The sequence below is a fragment of the Pteropus vampyrus genome, unplaced genomic scaffold, assembly GCF_000151845.1.
Source record: "Pteropus vampyrus isolate Shadow unplaced genomic scaffold, Pvam_2.0 Scaffold353, whole genome shotgun sequence".
Taxonomy (NCBI): domain Eukaryota; kingdom Metazoa; phylum Chordata; class Mammalia; order Chiroptera; family Pteropodidae; genus Pteropus; species Pteropus vampyrus.
The window spans coordinates 664,728-685,373 of record NW_011889134.1 but is presented as its reverse complement, the minus strand read 5'-3'; the positions used below and the strand labels follow the sequence as shown (position 1 = coordinate 685,373).

The 20,646-nt window shown below is 40.8% G+C and overlaps 1 protein-coding gene and 1 pseudogene across 3 annotated transcripts; one reads left to right on the top strand and one right to left on the bottom strand.

Annotated features, from left to right (window-relative positions):
* Positions 1 to 3,453: 3,453 nt before the first annotated feature.
* Positions 3,454 to 20,300, top strand: LOC105304799 (glutathione S-transferase A3-like). 3 transcript variants are annotated; one of them, XM_011379080.2, is made up of 7 exons: positions 8,848 to 8,943; positions 12,853 to 12,965; positions 15,195 to 15,246; positions 16,142 to 16,274; positions 16,699 to 16,840; positions 18,892 to 19,023; positions 19,914 to 20,300. In XM_011379080.2, the coding sequence occupies exons 2-7, from the start codon at positions 12,879 to 12,881 to the stop codon at positions 20,037 to 20,039; spliced, it is 672 nt and encodes a 223-aa protein (XP_011377382.1). In that variant the 5' UTR covers positions 8,848 to 8,943; positions 12,853 to 12,878; the 3' UTR covers positions 20,040 to 20,300. The 3 variants fall into 3 exon arrangements, with proteins under 3 accessions (XP_023378437.1, XP_011377382.1, XP_023378436.1); XM_023522669.1 differs by lacking the exons at positions 8,848 to 8,943; positions 12,853 to 12,965; positions 15,195 to 15,246 and adding exons at positions 3,454 to 3,458; positions 5,148 to 5,155; XM_023522668.1 differs by lacking the exon at positions 8,848 to 8,943 and having other exon boundaries at positions 12,888 to 12,965; positions 15,195 to 15,240; positions 16,137 to 16,274.
* LOC111731209 lies at positions 6,429 to 6,547 on the bottom strand (annotated as a pseudogene).
* Positions 20,301 to 20,646: the final 346 nt, after the last annotated feature.

Here is a 20,646-nt window from a genome sequence, read left to right as displayed (position 1 = left end):
TTTAAGATAACCTCACTTGCTTCCAGTGGTGCTGGCTTTGGTTCATTCTCTCTTCAAACCCTATGTCATGATTTGCTTTCTCTCTTGCACTGCAAGTGAGAGGCATGCAATGAAAACAACATAAACTCTGGGATCTGGCCAGCTGGATGACTAAGCAAGTTTTATCTTTCTGAACCTCTGTCTCCTTTTCTAAGGGAATTTGTACTTTCAAAGCCACAAAGATATCACGTGGCACAGAACACATTTGCTTGCCCAACATCCTTGGCTGCCCTTGGTGATCATTTGATAACTGGGTCCTTGGGCAGCCCTGGCAGGCCTGGTCTGGTTGTCTTTGGGTTCATAACCCTTTCCAATATTAACTCCAGAGAACTGGATATGAACAGTGTATATGATACAAATCAGCGCCATCCTCACACAACACCAGTTACTGTTCTTCCACGAATTCTGCTCTGACTCAGGCAGTTCCTGAGTTGCAAATTTAAAATGAGATCCTTTACTCAAGATGCTTCTAAGCAAAATGCGGTAATTATATGGTTGTTATTTTTGTAGCCGTAGCAACATTTTGTTTGAAAGGAAACAGTGTCTAACCATCATTAATCAGTGAATTTTCATTTTGGTGGTCTAAATTGCATTTCTAACTAAAACATGTTTGGGATACTATAAATTCCATGCATGTAAATTTCCCCCCCCTTGATTTCCACCTGCTTTGTTTGCTCCTTTTAACCACTACTGCTGACACTACTGCAGGTCAGCAGAGGCAAGAAGGCACATTCTATTCAAAAGATTTTTACCTATTGGTAACTCAGTGAGAAAAGACATTGAATTTTTCTGTAGTATTTTTTTTTAAATGGGAAAAAGAAGCTGAAATTGATGTATATGTTTAATCTTTAGGTTCATAATATAAGTTGTATGCAAATCTGTTAATAGCTGAATAATCAAAAAGTTAAAGAACTGCCAGTTTTATGAAGTATGTTGCTTCTGTTGTCCAAGAGAAAGAGGCAAGGCTGCAAGGCAAGAAAAGCATTTATTCAGGGTCTTGAATTGCAATTTGAGAACACAGATTCTGGCAGCAAAAGCAGAAAAGTGTCCCATCCAGGGATTAGGTGCAGAGGCCTTTAAAATGGAAAAAGGGAGGAAAAAAAGAACATCCGGGCTACGTCGGTTGTTTGCCAAGGATTATGGCAACAAGGTGGAGTCACTGTTGTCATCTTCTTTCATGCTTCTAAAGTTTAATTAGACTTTAAAATCTAATTAGCAGCAAGTTAATCAGCCATTAATGTTGCACATGTAGCTCGGAGATTGGGTTCCAGTTAAGGAAACAATATTTCAAAGTAATAAGAAAGAGAAGCTTGTATTCAAAAATTACATCTGCTTATTTTTCCTCAATAAAGATTTTGGTTTTGGTTTTTGGGTTTTCAGCTTGCTCTATTTTTGTTAGCACAGATATTTTTATCCATGTGTTTGTATTCTTAGTCTTTATCAGCTCATTTCTTTTATGCTGGTAGGTCTCTTTTACTCTCTGTACAGTTCCGAGCATTTTGTTCTCAGGACGAACAGAGCTCTTCTCCACAGTGTTTCAGTTCTGATATGGGAGAGATCAGCTAGTTGGTCTCAACTTAAAGGCCTCTGGGTGTTGGCTGTCACAGAGATGTCAATTTGATTATTGAAGAGTTTCATATGGTTTGTTTTCAAAGTAGAACCTTGAAGCGAAAGAAGGATATGTTGAAATAAATGTTCTCTTTAGAACAGTTTATTGACATGAACTTGGAATTTTTAGTTCCTGTTGTAATATGAGAACACAAGTTGGATTTTAAAACTAAGAGGCAGAAGTGATCAAACCAGGCTATTGTTTGCTTAAGAGACGTCTCCCTCACGGTAATTTTAAAGCCTTCACGGTCATTTTGCATCTTTCCTTCTCTACATTTCTAGAAACTGCCAAACACTGGAATCAGTGGTTCCAGTGACCACTTTCAGTTTTCAGGCCTGCTAAACATTGATCTCAAATTTTCAGAACCTTCCCAAATGAACCTAATTTTTCCAGAGAAAAGAATTTGTTTCCTCCTTAAATGGGAAAGGTCTGGACTGTGTCATACTACATAGTTGTTCCATCAGTCCACCTTAGTCTTCTCCTGGAATCACTTTCAGATTCAAATTATACGCTCACCTAGCCCAAAGGAAACTTAGGAATCACCTAGTCCAAACTATCACTTCATGAACATGAAAACGAAGACTCAGGAAGGTTAAGAGGTCTGCGCAATTGAGAACCCATTTTACCAAGAGATAAAGTCAGGAGTAAAACCTGGGTCTCTCAACTTCTCCCTACAGTCCCAGGAACATGCACCACTGTGATTCTAAGGCCACTTCCCTCTTTGTTGACAAGAGGGAAACTGGGATCCCTAAGAGCTAATTTGGCTACAACGCCAATGTTTTTATGGTTCGTGGAATCCTTTAAAGTAGGGCTATTCCACAGAGCAGCATGCCCAGGAAGCTTGTTAGGATGCAAATTCTTCATTATTATTATTATTAATAATAATAATGATAATATCACTGTTAATAGTAGTAAAATATAATAATAATAATAATATCACTATTAATAGTAGTAAAATACACATAACATAAAATTTACAGTTTTCACAGTTTTACAGTACATAGTGCAGTGAGTTTAGATACATTTACATTGTCATGCAACCATCACCACCATCCACCTCCAGAACTCTTTCCATTTTTCCCCAACTGAAACTCTGTCCCCATTTAAAAACAACCTGTTCCTTCCTCTTCCCTGGCCCCCAGCAATCACCTTGAAGTTTCTATCTGTATGAGTTCGACTGATCCTGGTACCTCATATAAGTAGTCAAATTATACAGTACTTGTTCTTTTTGTGACTGGCTTATTTAAATTGGCATAATATCCTGCAGTTTGTGTTAGGGTTTCTTTCCTTCCGGAATAATCTTCCATTGTATGTATGTACCCACTTTGTCCATTTATCTATAGACAAACACTTGACTTGCTCCCACCTTTTGGCTATTGTGAATAAATGCTGCTATGAGCATGGGTATACCAGTATCTCTTCCAAGATTCTGTTTTCTATTCTTTTGAGTACATACCGAAAAGTGGAATGACTGGATAAAAGTGCAACTTCTTGGGCTCCACCTCGAAGGACTAATTCAAAATCTTTCTTTAAAGGGGCTCCGGAATCTGTGCTTTTATGGGCTCCCCTGGTGATTCTTGTTCTGAAGGATTTGCAGGAGAGGAGATGTGATGGCCTACCTCGGGCTGGAACTTAGATTTGCTTCCCTGATCCTACAGGTAAGAACTGACTTTGCTGCTGGTTAGAAATGAGGTGTGACTACATAGAATAATGAGGTGGATGTCTAATTCATTTTAAAATAAAGGAGGGTGGGTTCATAGAAAACTGAGACTGAAAAAAAAATCGATTACTCTGCTTATAAAGGAAAAGTGTAGGGATAATTAAATGATAATAAATGAACTCTAAGAACTCCCTGGTAGATCCCGGATTGCAAAGCCAAACACCTAGAGTATTGGCATATGGGCCAATGAATGAAGCGGGCCAGGGGTTAGAAGTGCCTTCACTCAGAAAGTTTGTCATTCCCAATTTCCCTAGTTTTCTTGAAGTTTTACTAAAGGAGCTAGCTATCTGGATGTTTATTTGAAATGTCTCCATTTTTGGTGTTGGCTTCAATGTTTTAAAAATATTGGGCAAGTCAAATGAAAGACTGGGAGAGATGTGGCCCATGGATGACCATTTAGAGCCTATCTCTTATCTTCTTTTACTAAAATAGGGAGAAATATTAATATATTCAAGAGCAGGCTCAAATTCCCAATATCTTTTCTAGCTCTGGCCTTGGGAAAACTGTTTAAACTTTCTAAGCCCCAGATTTCTCATCTGGAGAGTGAGGATGATGATGGCACTGGTGCAGGACAGGGTGAATCCCCTTGCATTGGAAGCTGAAGTCTCGTGCTGAGAGAGAGGGTTCTTGACTGAGCACAGAAAAAAATTCAAGTGCATGCCATGCCAGAGTTAGAGACACAAGGAAAGTTTTATTAGAAAAAGAATAATGCTCAATAGACAGAGTATGGTCTCCTCTAAGAGACAGAGAGTAAGAGAGACTGAGAGAGTGAGACCCTGGGTGTTCAGAAAATTTAGTTTATATATGATTCTCTGTCCATACAAATTGCACCCATATGATGATGATGATAATGATGATGATGGTGATGATGATATAATGATAAGGACCATTTCCAGTAATTATATGTCAACTGTCTTACCCGTATTATCTCATTTTAACCTTACAGTAACCTAGTGAGGTAAGTATTACTATCTTCAAATTACTAATGAAGAATTAGGCTCAGAGATGTTAAGGAAATCTCCAAGTTCACATACTTAATAAGTGGTTGAGCCTGGGTTTTGAGCCTAAACTCAAAGGCCCGCATACTTCATGTACAGGTACAGTAATTGATGTGGTACAAGTAGATACAAAGCTAATACAAGGTAAAGCAAAGTTAAAGCCTATGCCAGGCAAGGCCATGCTAATGTAGCTTCTTCTAAGCACTAAACAGTGAGATATAAAGCAATGCTGTGCCCTTATCGCTTAATGCTGGGCACTGTTAGGCTATGCAAATCTGTGTCAAGTTAAAGTAAGTCTTGCATCCTTTCTTCTTTTTATCTCTCCCTCCTTCTGTTTTATAGAGGAAGTTCTATTTTGTTTTATGTCTGTTCTCCTGATTTTAATTAATCTAATTTATTAAGAAATGATACTATGCTAAAATTTCGATATGTTTTAAAAGAAAGCTTATTAACCCACAATCTTGCAAATCCAATGCACATTATTTTTCTTGTTGTGTTCCTTTCTATCTTTGCCTATGTACATATAAACCCTCATAACCATAATCATAGTGTAAAAATAATTGAGTATTCTAATTCTTTTTATTGATTGCCTATCTAAAATATTGCATTACCTTTTTCTAAATTTCAAACAGTATAGGCTTAACTTGTGAAAAAGACAAAATGTGCACACACACGCTCGCACACACAACCCCTAATTCCACAACCCAAAGATAACCATTATTAATCATCAAAATGTACGTACTTTCATATTTTCCCACATATAACCTACGATGGAATGGAGTAAAAAAGGTGACATTTAGGAAGCCCTGTGATAAGGGCAAAAATGTAATGATCAAGACGTACGTACAGTGCTTTCTTACTTCCCGGCCTTGACCTAAGCACTTTACATTCAACCCTCACAACATACTTATGAGGTAGATATCATCGTCCTACTTTATAGGTGGGGAAACTAAAGCACAAAAAAAGGAAGTAGCTCACCTCAAGCTACACAGTATCAAGTGCCAGAGACAGCCTGGCTTTAAAGGCTGGGCTTGTAAACTACCTCACCGACACAAAACCAGGCTCTGACCCAGCCCTGGTCTGTGTGACCACTATGCAGAGAGAAGCAGCTAGATTGGTGAGAGAGTGGAAAGGAAATAGAAGATTCGTAGGGTGAGAGTGGAGTCAAAGATGATGGCAGTCTTCTAGCCTGGGCAACAGTATGGATCAGCAGCATCAATCTGAGATTCGAAACCTGATTTCTGCTTGGGATTTGGTCAGTTTGAGTTGCCCAAGGGGCAGCCAGGTGAACGTATCCAGAAGGCAGATGTAACCGGGTCACATGCCCAAGAGAAAGGTGTGGGTAGAGAACTCTTCCTGGACACTGGCCCCTGGAGTTTGGTTGCCAATTTCGTCAAATTCTTCAGGCTGGCCATAAGGGAGTGCCGGCCCTTTGCCTGCCTTGGGGAGAAGTGGGCAGGGATGATGTCGTAAGAAACAAGGATGTGTGCTGCCTTCCCTGGGACTGGCTTCAGTGACCAGAGTTGGCCAAGTTGACGGGAACTTGCCTCATCTCATGAGTGAGATAGAAGCGTATTGCAGTATCTTCCCTTCTCCTTCCAGGAGACCCTCAGTGCTTCCTCTCTCAGGGGGCTGAACTGAGAGAAACCAGCTCAGAGCTGGGCACACAGCTTTGGCCCTGCTTCTCCTTCTTCCTGACCAGGTTACCTCATTCCAGATCAGTGCAGAATCTCCAGGTTTTTGCCTCTGACAGGCCACAGCTCATCTCCACAGCTCATCTCCACCTTCTGGTTCCTCAGTTCCCTCCAATGCAGCTTCTCAGAAACTGAACTTGGTGTCTCCTCTTTCTCAGGTTCCTCTTCTTCCTTCTCTCCATTCCTCCCCTGGAGCAGGGCAACCTGGGCAGAATGGGTGTCCAAACAGCCACTAGGACTCATTCTCTTTCTTCCTTTCTTCTTTTCTTTCTTTTTTTATTTTCAGGCAAAGCAACCCTTTGTTGACCTCACAGATTGCAAGGACCTTGTCAGCTTACAATCCCTTTTTTATTTTATTTTTTTTTTTACTCCTACAGCACCTGGTCTTCCTAGGTGGTCTCCCATCCAAGTACCAACCAGGCCCAACCCTGCTTAGCTTCCGAGATCAGACGGGATTGGGCTTCCTCAGGGTGGTGTGGCTATAGACTCAGGACTCATTTTTGACTGTCTCTCTTTGCCTTTCCATTGAATGAGGCACAAGCCTTGGCAGCTTAAGTCCCAATTGCCATGCATGTCTCTCTTATCCCATCTCTTCCACTGCCTGAGGTCAGGCCTCATGATTCTTCGCCTCCACCACCCCAGTAACTTCCCAGTGGGTCTTCCTAACTGCAGCTGCACTTTGCTCTAGTTTGTTCTCTATTGTCAACCAGAGTGGTTTTCCTAAAGTGCAAATCCAAGTATCACTACCTTCTTTAACTCCTTTAGTGACTCACATGCCTGCAGCATGCCTCCTCACAGCCCTCCTCAGTCCAGAGCTCCAGCCCAATCACACCCCTGGGGCCACCTGCCTTCTTCTTGGGCACATTGACTAGGCCTGCCTGTTCCTTCCCACCTGGCCACTCTCAGCTCCTCACCTCCTTGCGTCCCAGGGAGAGTCGGACTCTCTTCTGTGCCTCCCAGAGAGCCCTGTAAACCACTAGTAAAGCTCAAAGCCACTGTGCCTCCTCTACTATCCTGTGAGTTCTCGGTGTGCTGGTGTGGTCCTGCTGCATCCCCACTGCCTCATCACAAACGGTAATAACACCATATACAACTCCATGAACTTAGTGATGACTTATGTGTTCGAGTCTGGGGTCGGGAATTCTTCCGAATTCCACACACACTTTCATCTGCCTGGCATTTGTATTAATTCACCCATGTCTACAAAATATATTTATTCATTACTCAAATGCAATGCATGGACCTTGCTTGGATTCTGATGCAAAAAACCCAAAGAAACCTTCATGAGACAATGGGTGAAGTTAGAATGCTGAGTATGTGATGAAATTAAGGAATTCTAAATTTTAGTATGATTGGAGAATATTACTATTTATTTTTCAAAAAAGTCTTTACCTGTTAAAAATTACTATGCTAACTTTTTGATAGCTGTAGTGATAGGTTATCTAGGATTTTCTTCCAAATAATCCCATGATTGTGAGAGCAATAGGTGGAAGCATATATTAGTTTCTGGCGGTTGCTATATCAAATTACTACAAACTGAGTGGCTTAAAACAACAGGGCATCTTCTCTCACACTTTTGAAGGCCAGAAGTTCAAAGTCAAGGAGTTGGCTGGGCTGTACTTCTTCCAGAAGCTCTAGGGGAGAACTCTGTCTTGCCTCTTCCAGCTTTTGGTGGCTTTTTACATTCCTTGCTTTCCTTGGCTCATGGTCACATCACTCCACCCTCTGCCTCCATCTTCATATCACCTCGCCCTCTGCTTGTCTGTGTCTTCTCTTCTGATGTAAAGACACTTCTCATTGGCTTTAGGGCCCACCCGGATAATCCTGGATGATGTCAAGTTCCTTTGCTTACTTATCTCTGCAAAGACCCTTTTTCCAAATATGGTCACGTTAACGGGTTCCAGGGTTTTGGATGTTGACCTATATTTTTAGGAGGCCACCATACCACCCATGTTAGGGTGTAGATGAAAAAAGATGGTTGGCGATCGCTGAAACACAGGGATAAGTACATGGGGGTTTTCTTTACTTTCTACTATTCTTCTTTCTATATTTGTATTTGCCAGAAATTTTCCACTTAATAATTTTTAAAAACTATGTTATTTATTGAGCTCCTACTATGTGCCAATCGTAGGAGCTGTGACCGAAAACAAGATGAAGGTCTTACCCCCAGGATATCACAGACTGTGGGGAAACTGATATTAAGGATATAATGTCAAAATAATGTAAGGAAAGGAAAGACATAATAGGGGAAATATAGTAGTAGCTTAAAGGAGAGTATTCCAGACAGAACAAATAGCACATGCTAAGGCCCAAAGGCTAGGAAGGCTGATTTGAATGTGGCAGAGAGGAGGAAGTATACTGATTGAGTTGCCAAATTTATTAGTGGAAATACAGGACACCCAATTAAATATGAATTTCAGATAAACGATAAACAATTTTTTAGCATAAGTGTGTCCTAAAAGGTATTCCAGAGATCAGCTTGCCTTTTACTTAATATCAGCTCCCTGCTCTGCTCACAGTACAGGTTTCTCATCTGCTTTAATCTTTGCATCCAAATCATGAAAACCTCACAGTTTTTTCAAAAGCTGTATCTCACTGACTGGTAGAGAGAGTTCAACAATCTAAAATTTTTTGTTTAATCTTTTATTTATCGACCTTGAAAAGGAACACATTAACCAGTTATTTCATGATAGGATGACTTTTCATTTTCCTTCTAATCTAGCATGGTATCCATGAACTCTGATCTTTGGGGGAGTGGCTTTTCTCTATCTGGAAGCCACTCCTTTCAGAGAGCAGGAGTTATTGCACTGTAAAAACAGCCGATACGCACATAAGAGGTTGCCACTCAGTTGCTGAGCCAAGTGGGAGACAGACTTTAAAAAGGTAAGTACTGATTTTATAAGCCTTTATACATTGCCTCAAAGCCTCACATCTAAGGCACCAAAAAATATTTTAAAATGTATCCTTAGCACAAGAAAATGTCTGCTTTATACTCACATAGTGCCTTCTTGGTGTGCTTAAGGGACAGTTCAAGAGTTGTTTATTCAATGGCCGTTGAATACATCTTTACAGAAAGGTAAAAATGAAGACTTTAGAAAACTAGGGCATAAGCATTCAGATATGAGAAAAAAATAATAATATGGGAGAAAAAAGAATGATATCATTTTAGACAATCTGAGAGTATGACCAGTGCAAGAGGGAGAGCATATAGATGATTATACTAAAGTTACTTTCTCTGTTGAAGTAGCCAACACACAACAGTTATGAATGGTGATACTGTAAGGTTGTGAAAATTCAAAATAAAAATTTATTATAACAGGATGAGATTAGTCTGACTGTCAGCAGAACTAGATTGTACTCAGTCTTTGCTGCGATTAGCTACCTGGCAAGTCCTGCTCTCTCTCTAGGGTTCAACCAACTCATGGTAGGCAAGTCTAGTAAATGCTGGAGCAGATTTCTCTACTTGGTACTATTGGCATTTTGGGCAGGGTAATTCTTTGTTGTAGGGAGCTGTCCTGTTCATTGTTCTTTTTTGTTGGTTAAAAAGTTTCTGTTATGTTGTAGAAATATACATCTAATTCATTTCGAAGGAATGTATTTGACAGTACTGTTAACATACGTATTTCTCTAAATTTGCAAGCTTTACACCTTTAAGATATTTACAGTGATCGTTCATTTACAAGTTTTACAAGAAATCATCACTTCATCAATACTGTTAATGCAGTCGAGGTTAATATTCTCACTTTTTCTCTTCATTCCAGTCTGCACTTGTAGAAAGAACACAGAGTGAGGTAAAGTTCCACTTTAGTGCTATTTACAGTCTAGAGTTGAATAAGAGATGCAAATAGATAGAGAAGATTTACTGCATTTTTCAAAACGACTTTGTCCTGGAAAGATTGCATAGATCTAATAGCCAACTGCAATCAACCATAAGGTATTTCCAACTAAATATTTAAAAAATTGTGTCTGTTAGGATACCATGGTTGATGAAAAAAGCTGGATAACATGCAGCATGACTAAGGGCAGATAAATAGCATTCAGATGCACATCGAAGGCATAGCCCCACTCCTTGTCAGAGGAATCTCTGGTCTCTACCAACAGATGTAGCACCCTCCGCCTACTTGGACAATCAAAAATGTCTCCAGACATTACCAAATGTCTTCTGGGGTGGGGGGTACAACCACTGGATTATACAACTTCTCAAAACTCCCAAACTCAGAAAGTCTTGGTGGGAAAACTAGATCATGGGAACATATAATTAGTTTTTAAAAAGAACAGAAATTCACCTAGCTAGAATGTAAAAGTCATTCAAATCAGAATGTAAGAGCCAACACTGCCTGTTCAGCTTCTCGGCTTGCCAGCCTTCTCATCTTGCTCAAATGCTGACTAAGAGAATCATAATTCTTGGGTTGGAACCAATTAACACAAAGTCACTGCTGGGCTCTTTGTGCACTGTCAGTTGTCTACAAACCGGTCTTTTTGACTAGATCGAAACCCCTTTAGAGCAGAGACCAAATTAGTCTTGTATCCTGTTCCCAGCCAGCTATCATTTCGTAGTACATGAAACTGCTCAAGGAGTATTAGTTGAGAAGCTTGGACGGAAAAGTTTTAATAGAAGGAAATATATTACATGTAAACCAGAAACAAGGTGTCGAAGAGGGAGCTGTGAAATGTTTGCATTTCACGGTAAGGAGCATGATGTTGGAGAGAAGTGATCACTTCCATCGGTGTTGACATGAGACTGCACTAGTGCAGTGAATCGCAGGAGACAGAAACAGTGGATCTCTCATTTGCATGGTAAAGGACTCTTGGAAAGGGAAGATTCCACAGTGCAAGGGTCAAGGAGCAAATGGTGTGTGTATGTAGGGGAGTGTTGCTGAAGAGAAAGGCTCATGGAGTGCAAGGTCAGAGCAGAGCCAGGAACTGCTGTAGTCTTGAGACTTCAAAAGGCTGTGTTTAATGATGTGCCTGACCTTGCTGAACCTTCACGGAAAACCTCTGCAATCCAGGTGAACCAAGCTGAATATAACTACTCTTGCCACCCACGCTAAGTCAAAAGAGCTGTTATATGATTTATGTAAAAAAAAGTCTATACATATGTAAAGTTTTATTCGTGCCGAGTCAAGAGATAGATGATAGATACGTAGACAGAAAGACAGATAGACTGACAGAAAGACAGAAGAAAGAAGACACACGTGCTACTCGATGTGTTCAGAGACTCACCCATCTCCCAGGAACTGGGAACGGGAGGAGACTTGCAATTGCTGATTCTCATTATGGGTTTTAAACATCACCTCAGTTAACGTTCTCAATAGCTCTCAAAAGTACATACACCTATCTTTAAGTTTAGAAGAGAAAATTGGGATGCAGAGATTAAACAACCTGACCAAGTTTATGTGCCTCATAAGCAAAGGAGTTGGGTTTGTATCTGTCTCCCAACTCTCTGCTAAGAAACGCCGTAATGAGGACCAGCCCCAGAGACATCACTCTTCTGGTTTACTACTGGAATTATCATGGGATATATTCCTTTCAAGGAATATAAGCTTACTTTCTAAAATCTAGCTGTGCTAGTTCTCAAGTTACTCACAGTTTTTTAGAATGTCAGCGTAAAGCAAAGCGTGCTTTTATTAATTTTTCTTATCAAGCTCCTAAATATCAGCTAACAGAAAGGAACTGTGAACTCAGTGTTTCCCTCTATCCCTCCCCTTTAACCATTAGTTGGCTAATGGATTCCAAATGGGAAAAATAAACTAAGTTCTCAGAGAGAAGCACAGAGCATGCCAAAGTGTTACATGGTGGAGTGAAAAGGGCCCAGACCTGAAATCCAACACTTGCAAAACATAAGAGCATAGAAGAGGTACTTTGTCTCTTTGAACTTCAGTTTTCTCATCTTTAAAACAGGATGTTAGAAGCTCTTTCCCAGGGTCATTGTAGGGGGTAGACACACTTGTTAGATTTTGAGTGTAAATCAGAACAAATGTGTGTGACCTCTGGCAAATTGTTGAATCTCACTAGTTCTCATTCTCTGTTGATGAGGCAAAGTTTCATGGCAACCTTTGCCCCGCTCTCGATCAGGACATCGAGTACCTCCTATTTGGAAGGTGAAAAAAGTGGCTTATAAGGAGGAGTGTTATGAGGAAATATTATATATGATAAAAAGTATTTCCCTTTGTAACTAGATCCTCAGTGAATGGGTAAGGGAGCTTCGCGTGAGGGTTTGAGTCACTAAGCTCTGTGAATTCCAGTCCATAACAAACACATTTCACATATTAGTACAGATTTCATCCTCCTTTTCATTCTGCTGAGTCATAGCCTCTCCATTTCCCATGATAAGTAAGTACAATAAACAGAATCTCCATTTACAAGACAGGTGAGTTTATGAAGTATGTTTCCAAAACATTCTTTACTTTCTAAAGCTTAGACTACTGCATCTCACAGCAACAACATGGATATCGAAAACATTTTCGCTCTCTTCAGATCCATAATAACGTGTTTACCTAAGCCTGGGAGTATACTTTCTTGATTGTTTCATGAATGCATAGGGATTTTAGCCCAGGCCTTTCTTAATTTCATGAAGAAACTTGCACCTGGGTGAGTTCCAACCCTGCTCTTTTTTAGTGGTTTGAAGCAATTTTCCAGGGTTAGCTGCTGATGGGTAAGAATTTAAGCCAGGGAATGCCTGCTAGGAACTCTTCCAACTCTGTCGCAAGAAGGTAGACTTGAGCATTTAGGTGCTGTTCGATCACATGTCATATGTACATTTTTGCTTTTGTGGTTTCTTCCTTTCTGTAGGTTTAGAGAAACCAGGAGACTACATCATGGCGTGGAAACCCAAGCTTCACTACTTAAATGCACGAGGACGAATGGAGTCCATCCGGTGGCTCTTGGCTGCTGCAGGAGTAGAGGTCAGTTCTGAGCTCTGTCATCTTAAGTTGGATCTAAAATTGACTGTATCTAAGTATTTTCTCACTAATCTAAGAAACATTTCTTACTAATGACCAGTCAAGAGTTTCGCATTAAAACAAAAACTATCAGTTATTAAGAGATAAAACAAAAACTATCAGTTATTAAGAGATGAAAACTATCAGTTATTAAGAGACGTAAAATATTATTAAAATTCTTCTCATCAAAGAACATAAACATTTAAAATCACTTGAAGAAACTAATCACAATGTATGAGCCTTATTTGAATTTGAATGAACCATATAATATCATTTGTAACATTTATGCAATATTAGAAACATAAACACTGATTATTAGATAATATTAAAGAATTATTATTGACTTTTTAGGTGTGATCATGTATTGTGGTTATTTTAAAAAGTTCTTATGTTTTAGAGGTAAAGATTGAAGTATTTAAAGATGAAATATACGATATCTAGAATTTGCTTCAAATTATTATGAGTGCAAGAGTAGGTGGGTGTATAGATGACACAAGATTAGCTAGAGCTGATAATTAATGAAGTTGGGTGATGAGTGTAAAGATGACCACTTTCTGCTTATTTTTATGCATGCTAGAAATTTCCATAATAAAAAGACAAAATATAAAAATTAGAAAATAAATGTAATTAAAGTTGAACATAAATCAGAAATATGGGGAGGGACAGATTGGAAGAAACTGCCTGTTAAAGATTTAATTCACCCACTCAGCAATGATTTTAGGGCCAGGTTCTGTTCTGGGTCTTGAGGATACACAAATGAACTAGACAGACAAGGTCCTTGCCCTGAGAAAGTTAACATTCTAGTGAGGATGCAGACAAGTAAACGGGTGAATAAAAGGAAGGGTGGGAGTATCTAGGACCCCCCAGCATTTACAGTGTCGAAATGCTATATTCCCCATGGTCGATATCCATGGGACTCTGCTGAGTGCTGCCCTCCAGAGGTGTCCATGAGAAAAACACTTCTCAGTCCAGATAACAAGAACCCAGCAACTCTGTGAGAGTTTTCAGGGGAGGGAGTCATAGATAAACTCAGGAGAGCTGGTCCCTCAGGTTAGAGCGGTAAGGGAGGGTTTCAGGTGAGGTGGCGTCATGTGACAGGAGCTTCTAGTTCGCTCCTCTCAGCCTCATGATAACATGCCTACCTAAGGCTTGGGTTACACTTTCTTGATTGCTACATGAAGGTATGGGGACTTTAGCCCAGCCCTTTCTTAATTTCGTGAAGCAACAAGAACACAAAAAATACAAATCATGCCATGCCAGGTTGTTTTTTTCTCTATAAACCAATAACTCAAAGTTTCCACTGTAGTCCAGACTTCAGTTTTGAAGGTCAGATGGATTCAGTACGAGAGAGTGAGTAGGGGGCGATGCCGAGAGCATCCCGGGCTTCCATTACGCCATCTTAGTCGACTCTTGGTCAGGCTCTCGGACAGAACTTCTGGGTTCTCTGTGCCCAAAGGCCGATCCCCACGATCCCATCGGCCTCCCGCACATGAGCCAAAACCATCCTACCTTTGCTACCCTCCCGTGATGACCACCTAGCATCCCTTATCTTTGGCTTGAACTGGGAGTTTCATAAATTGCTGCTGCTCACACAATTCACTGTCTATATGGTCTCACCCTATGGAATCATGTAAATCCACACAACAGACTATTCCACTGAGCAAGTTAGAAACCCGAAATTCCAAAACTTTTACCATAAAGCACCCAGTTTAAAATGGAAAATGAAATGCAGCGATGTCAATGACAGCAGAGGTCCCTGGTGGCAGCATCTCAGATGGTCATGGGCCTCATGGCATACCCCTTGCTGGGGGACACACAATGCCCTGTTCTGTCTCATGTGGAGAGAGGGCTTTCATGAGATACTAAAACTCCACAACTAGAAGAACTTTCCAGTCCATTCCCTTCAATAACACCCCCTCCCAAATCGTGATCTAATCATTGTCAGATATGAAAGCAGGGTGGGATGAACTGAACCTCCAGATATGAGTGGTTATGGGCTACAGCCCATGTTCTTTCCTTGATGGCTCTAATCCAAATTTCCAAAAGGCCATGATCACACTCTTGTATGTAGTGTGCGAAAGTCAGAAATCTTACCTCCTCCATATTATATATCAGAGGATCACTCAAAATTAAAAGTACCATAATGCCATGGAATGAAATAACAAGAACTCCCTTACTGTTTCTGCTTTCCAGTTTGAAGAGAAATTTATAGAAACTCGAGAAGACTTTGAAAAGTTAAAAAAAGGTAAGACCAAATATTTAAGTTCCACTAATCTAGTAGACATCACAGTTGAGTTTTGACACCAGGCAGTGTGTGTGTGTGTGTGTGTGTGTGTGTGTGTGTGTGTGTGTGTGTGTGTTGGGAAGGTGGGGGCTGGAAAGGGAGGAATGAAGTTCATTGTAAGGGGTGGGGCTCCCTGAGCAGGTCTATAACTTGCTCAGAGCTAGGATGGGCTTGACCTCTCTGAGTACTTGCTAAGAGAACCGTCCCTGGTCTCCCGGAATGCTACCTCCTGCTCTCTCCTGACTTTCTGCATCATGAGTGAGCTATATCATTTCAGGACCCCCACAGCCTGCCTACCAAGGACACTCAAACACATGCATCAGAGCAACAAGAACAGAAATAGGCCCAGCAGTTGCCTTGAGTTATCTCTTACTTTACTGCAAGATGATATACTAGCAATATTGCAGATGGTGAAGATCAGGGAAAGGGATCCCTATGTAAAAATCTCCATCTAAACTTGCTTGTATGCCAGGAATACTGTGAAAGTTCCTTTGGGAACTTCCCATTTAAATGCCAGGTGGCTGGCAGCCCTGGCATTTAAATGCCCTGTTGTAGACTCTCCCCAACTTCTTATGTATTATCCATGAGGCAAGTTGGCACAAAATTACAAGAGACCTACATGTATCTGATGGGATATAAAAAGATAAATGAAATAATAGGTCAAAAAGTAAAAGGCAGACTGATAGGAAAAGGAAGAACTATAAAAAGCTAAAAACCAAATGCCATTCTACCAAAGTGTCACCAAGTCATTTTAGTTTCATTGTATATTTCCAGTCATTTTAACAAATATTTTTTAATCCTAATAGTGTGCTGCATAAGACATTTCACTCTACTTTTTGTTTTCTTCTTTCAAAAGATAGCGGTTTGATATTCCAGCAAGTGCCCATGGTCGAAATTGATGGGATGAAGCTGGTACAGTCCAGAGCCATTCTCAACTACATCGCCGCCAAATACAACCTCTATGGGAAAGACATAAAGGAGAGAGCCCTGTACGATACTTTTTCTGTTCTTTCATCAACAATTTTGAGGAACCATACAGAACCTTCCATGAATGGGCAGGGCTGTGTCGGGGGGATAACGGCTGGCAGCAACCTGGGCCGTCGAAGTATAGACTGAGGTCCAGTACAGCAGACAGCTATGAGGATGAGAGTTCCACTTGGTGTGGAGTTAAGCAAGTGGGATTGTAGAAGAGGATGCAGCTCACGGATATTGCACAGAGAATGACAGAGGTTTCCAAACCCTGAGGAACTGTGAAGCCAGGAGGCTGGTGGATCATGACTCCGTGTGCTCAGGCCTTTACGAGGATAAGGCTGAGGAAAGGAAGGATACAAAAGAACCCCATTCTTTCACATTTTTAAACTATAACATCTAAGGCAGGAGATGTTCAACGATTTGGTCGTTTTTGTCTTTCAGGATTGATATGTATACAGAAGGCATGGCAGATTTGAATGAAATGATCCTGACTTTGATACTATGCCCGCCCAACGAGATAGATGCCAAGACCGCCTTGATCAAAGAGAAAGTAACCACCCGTTATTTCCCTGCCTTTGAAAAAGTAAGTGGGCTATTCAGCATTTGGGGGCACTGAGATTAGCGCACAAAGAAAAATCGTTCCTGGGCGTTCTTGAGGCTTTGCTCTTCCCTTCCCGTGAGCACTCCTGAGTACTAATGTAGCACCCTGACTCTCTAGGCTTTTAAAAAATCAGCAGTCAGGAGGCTATGTACCTGTTATACTCAAGTTACAACCTTTCAGCAAAGTTTCAGTTTACTAGGCCCCAATTAGAATTCTCCATTGGATGGAATTCGTGGTCAGAGAGTGTGAGCTGTGGAAGGCTGAGAGGCACACTAGCAATTGGAGTAGGTCCTACAGAACATGGAGCAGGTGCTTTTCATCCACGGGGAATACGATGAAAGCAATTCATCGGCAAATATTCTGGCGACATGTGGGGGGAGACCGGAGGCCAGCTGCCCATCCAGAGATTATGGTAGTGTTTCGGGGATGGGTGAGATGTATCTAAACAGAGATGTGGCAGCAGGTTGGAGAGGAAGAGACAGATGAAAACATGTTAAGTAACAAAGAGTCTACGTGTTTTATGGACATGGCTCTCAGACTTTTAAGGAAAGTAGTGCCAAACTAAGGCAATAAAGTTCTATCACTGTACATAATGCATATCTTAGTTAATGTTTCTCTTTGAAGGTAGGAGAACATATCAAGATCAAAACTACCTGAAAGCATGCTAAATAAAAATTATAAACCAAAATAATGATTGTAAGAGATACAGGAGTCTTCCATATAAATAAAAGGTTTAGTGCCGACACCTTCATCTTTACAAAGAATTATAAAGCATTCTTTTTTTTATTTATTCTACAAATATTAATTCATTGCTTGTGTGTCCATCCATATTAATGAGTGAAGAATTTAATGTAATCCAAAAAATACACCTTCCTGGTCCTTGTAGTGCTGACAGTTTAGGGAAACTTCACATAATGACAAACTCTTTCGTCTCAGTTCGATATACTTATACTTTGAAATCAAAGGGCCCCATGATAACATAAATTAAAAAAATGTATTTTACAAAATAGGTGTCGATGTTATTATATTCTTTGTCAAAAATTACCTAACCTTCTATATGTAAACATAATCTGAGAGGATATTTGCCAAAATGTTATTATCATTAGTTGGTGGTGCTATGTGTGTTTTTTCTCTTTATACTTTGCGATTTCCATATTGCTGGAATATTTTAATAAGTACTACATATTTCTTCAACATTTTATTATGAAAAATTTCATACACTCAAAAAAGTTGAAATAAATATACAATGAACACATATGCATCCACCAGGAGGACATAAAATTCACCTTTCATTGTTTGCATTATATAGATTTCTCTCTCTCGATCCCTCTCTCTAGCAGTCAAACATATTACCTTCTAATGTATTACAAAATGAGTGTCAATCATCAGTGCAGTTCACCCCTAGACACTTCAGCATGCAGATCTTAACATAGTGCAAGTTAGGAGTCAGAGCTGATTTTGTAAAGGAGATGGTGAGTTCAAGTTGACACAGATTTATTTCAGGTCCCAGAGAGCTAGACCAGGAAATGAAGAGAACAGACAGAAGAGAAATGTAGACTCTGAAATAGTCTGCTCAGGATTGAAGGAGGATGTCATGAAGATGGAGCCTTTGCCCAAATGAGAGAGAGACGGGGCAGGGAGGTGGGGAAGGATGCACGATTGCACTGCAGCAGCATGGAGAGTCGTGTCCTGAATTCTCAGAGCTGCTGGGACTTCAGGGCACGTAGCAGAAACACGGTGCAGCTGGTGCTGAGACCCGGGCCAGCAGAAGACGCATGTAAGGGAGCCCCAGTGGTGTGGGGATGGGAAAAGGATATGGTAGCCTGGGCTTCAGCTCAGAAGTGAGGAAAGGACAGCAGAGACCCACTTCTGTCTGTCTCACTGAATCAGGGGCGGTGAATGTGGTCCAATGCTCCACACCGCCCAGTGACGCAGTAGAGATGGGAAAGTCGGGCTGGAGAGAGCTGGGCAGGGGCAGGGGGACCCAGCCCGAGCGTGCTTGTGTTCCTAATCTGATCCCTCAAATTCACCAGGTGTTGAAGAGCCACGGACAAGACTACCTGGTTGGCAACAAGTTGAGCAGGGCTGACATTTACCTGGTTGAACTTTTCTACTATGTGGAAGAGATTGACCCCAGCCTTCTGGCCAACTTCCCTCTGCTGAAGGTGATTCCTTTCATTGTCCTCAGGAGGGGCGGGGCACATTTTCACCTTGAAGTCTAATATTGGGAATCTTGGCCTGGTGATGTGATGCTCCCCATCACTGTCCAGGCCTTCGCTGCCCTGGGGTCTCCAAAATTTGATCCTATGCCCTGGTGCAAGGCATGAAAAGAATCTTGTTTTCCCAAGGAAGTTGGAGGTGATGCTGCCCCATGAAGAATAGTTTGTCTTTTACAAAGAGAAGGACACAGGACTCGGCATCTCTTTCCTCAGCCCCTGTTCCATTACAATTTCTGTCCTTTTCTCTGGGATGGCCTTTCTCCCAGGTGTGTCCTTCTCGTTATCACCTGAGTCCTTCCAGGAAGCTCTCCTTCCCCTAACTTCCTTCCCTCAGTTCTTGCTCCTTCTCTCAGACACTGTGTTTCTCTCCGCACAGCCCCCTCTTGCTCTGTGCCTCTCTCACAGGGCAGGTTGGTTTTGACTGTCATCCTGGTTTGGCTTTTATATTTTCTGTCTTCAGTTCCAGGCTAATTCTCCCATATCTTCATTTTCTGGTTTGGAGACTTTATCTGGGTTGGGATCTGACAGACATATTCCTCTTCCTTGTGCTGCACGAGAGCGATGAACCTACAGGGTTTCCGAATGGGAAGAAAGTAGCGAAGACTGTGAACCAAGTAAAGTTTTAAACAAAGGCATCTCTAGGGAAAGTGCTACTGAGCTATATTTTCTTCCTCTTCTTTTCTGTCTCACTGGGCATCTGTTTCCCAGCCTCACGCTGGTACTGATGGAGGGGATTCTGTTGGTCCTGGTCTAGGAAGGTCTCAGATCCCTGGCTTGTGCTAACGATGGTGTGTGTGTTTTGTCTCCACTCTGAGACTGTGTCTTGTGCGTCGCAGGCCCTGAAAACCAGAATCAGCAACCTCCCTACTGTGAAGAAGTTCCTGCAGCCTGGCAGCCAGAGGAAGCCTCCCCTGGATGCGAAAACACTAGAAGAAATCAAAAAGATTTTCGATATTAAATAGAGCAGTAATGAACAGCCAGCACAAGCAGGACCAATCTTTTGACGTTTTTCAACAATGAATTGGTCTTCCTAGATTTAAATCCTGCCAGTTGTGAGACTAAGAAGCATTTCCAAACTGTAAGTGCTAATTTAATTATAAATCGACTATGCAGATTTACTTTCAAAGCAATCTATTTTGTTTTGGTCAAATGTGAAATCATGATATAGTCCTAAGTTGTCTCTTTGACTTAAAAATAAATAAAGGGAGAAAAAGTTTTGTGGACTCTTTGATCTATTTGAAAAACTTTCACGTAACAGCTATCATACACCTTGTCAAAAAGAGTTAAGTAGAAATATTAATTTGACACTCAGTTACACAAAAAGAATCTTTTCCTTCTGTATTCTGATGCCTTTCTGACCCACAACATAAAAACTTTTTTCTCTGTTTTTTTAGACCATTTTCCTTCAGGTAAAGTGTTTTTTCCTGTTCAGTTATGGAACTAATATTTATTTTATGTCTAATATATGATATTCAGTGTTCTAGGATCTAGGTAAATAATGACGAATAAGTGAGATATAGTCTGTCCTCATGGGGTTCACTCTAGTGAGAGAAACAAAAGAATAGGTAA

Coding starts and splice junctions, on each gene's coding strand:
- LOC105304799 (XM_011379080.2), top strand. CDS start 12,879: ATGGCGTGGAAACCCAAGCTTCACTACTTAAATGCACGAGGACGAATG. Junction 12,966..15,194: donor TGGCTGCTGCAGGAGTAGAG/GTCAGTTCTGAG, acceptor TCTGCTTTCCAG/TTTGAAGAGAAATTTATAGA. Junction 15,247..16,141: donor CTTTGAAAAGTTAAAAAAAG/GTAAGACCAAAT, acceptor TTCTTTCAAAAG/ATAGCGGTTTGATATTCCAG.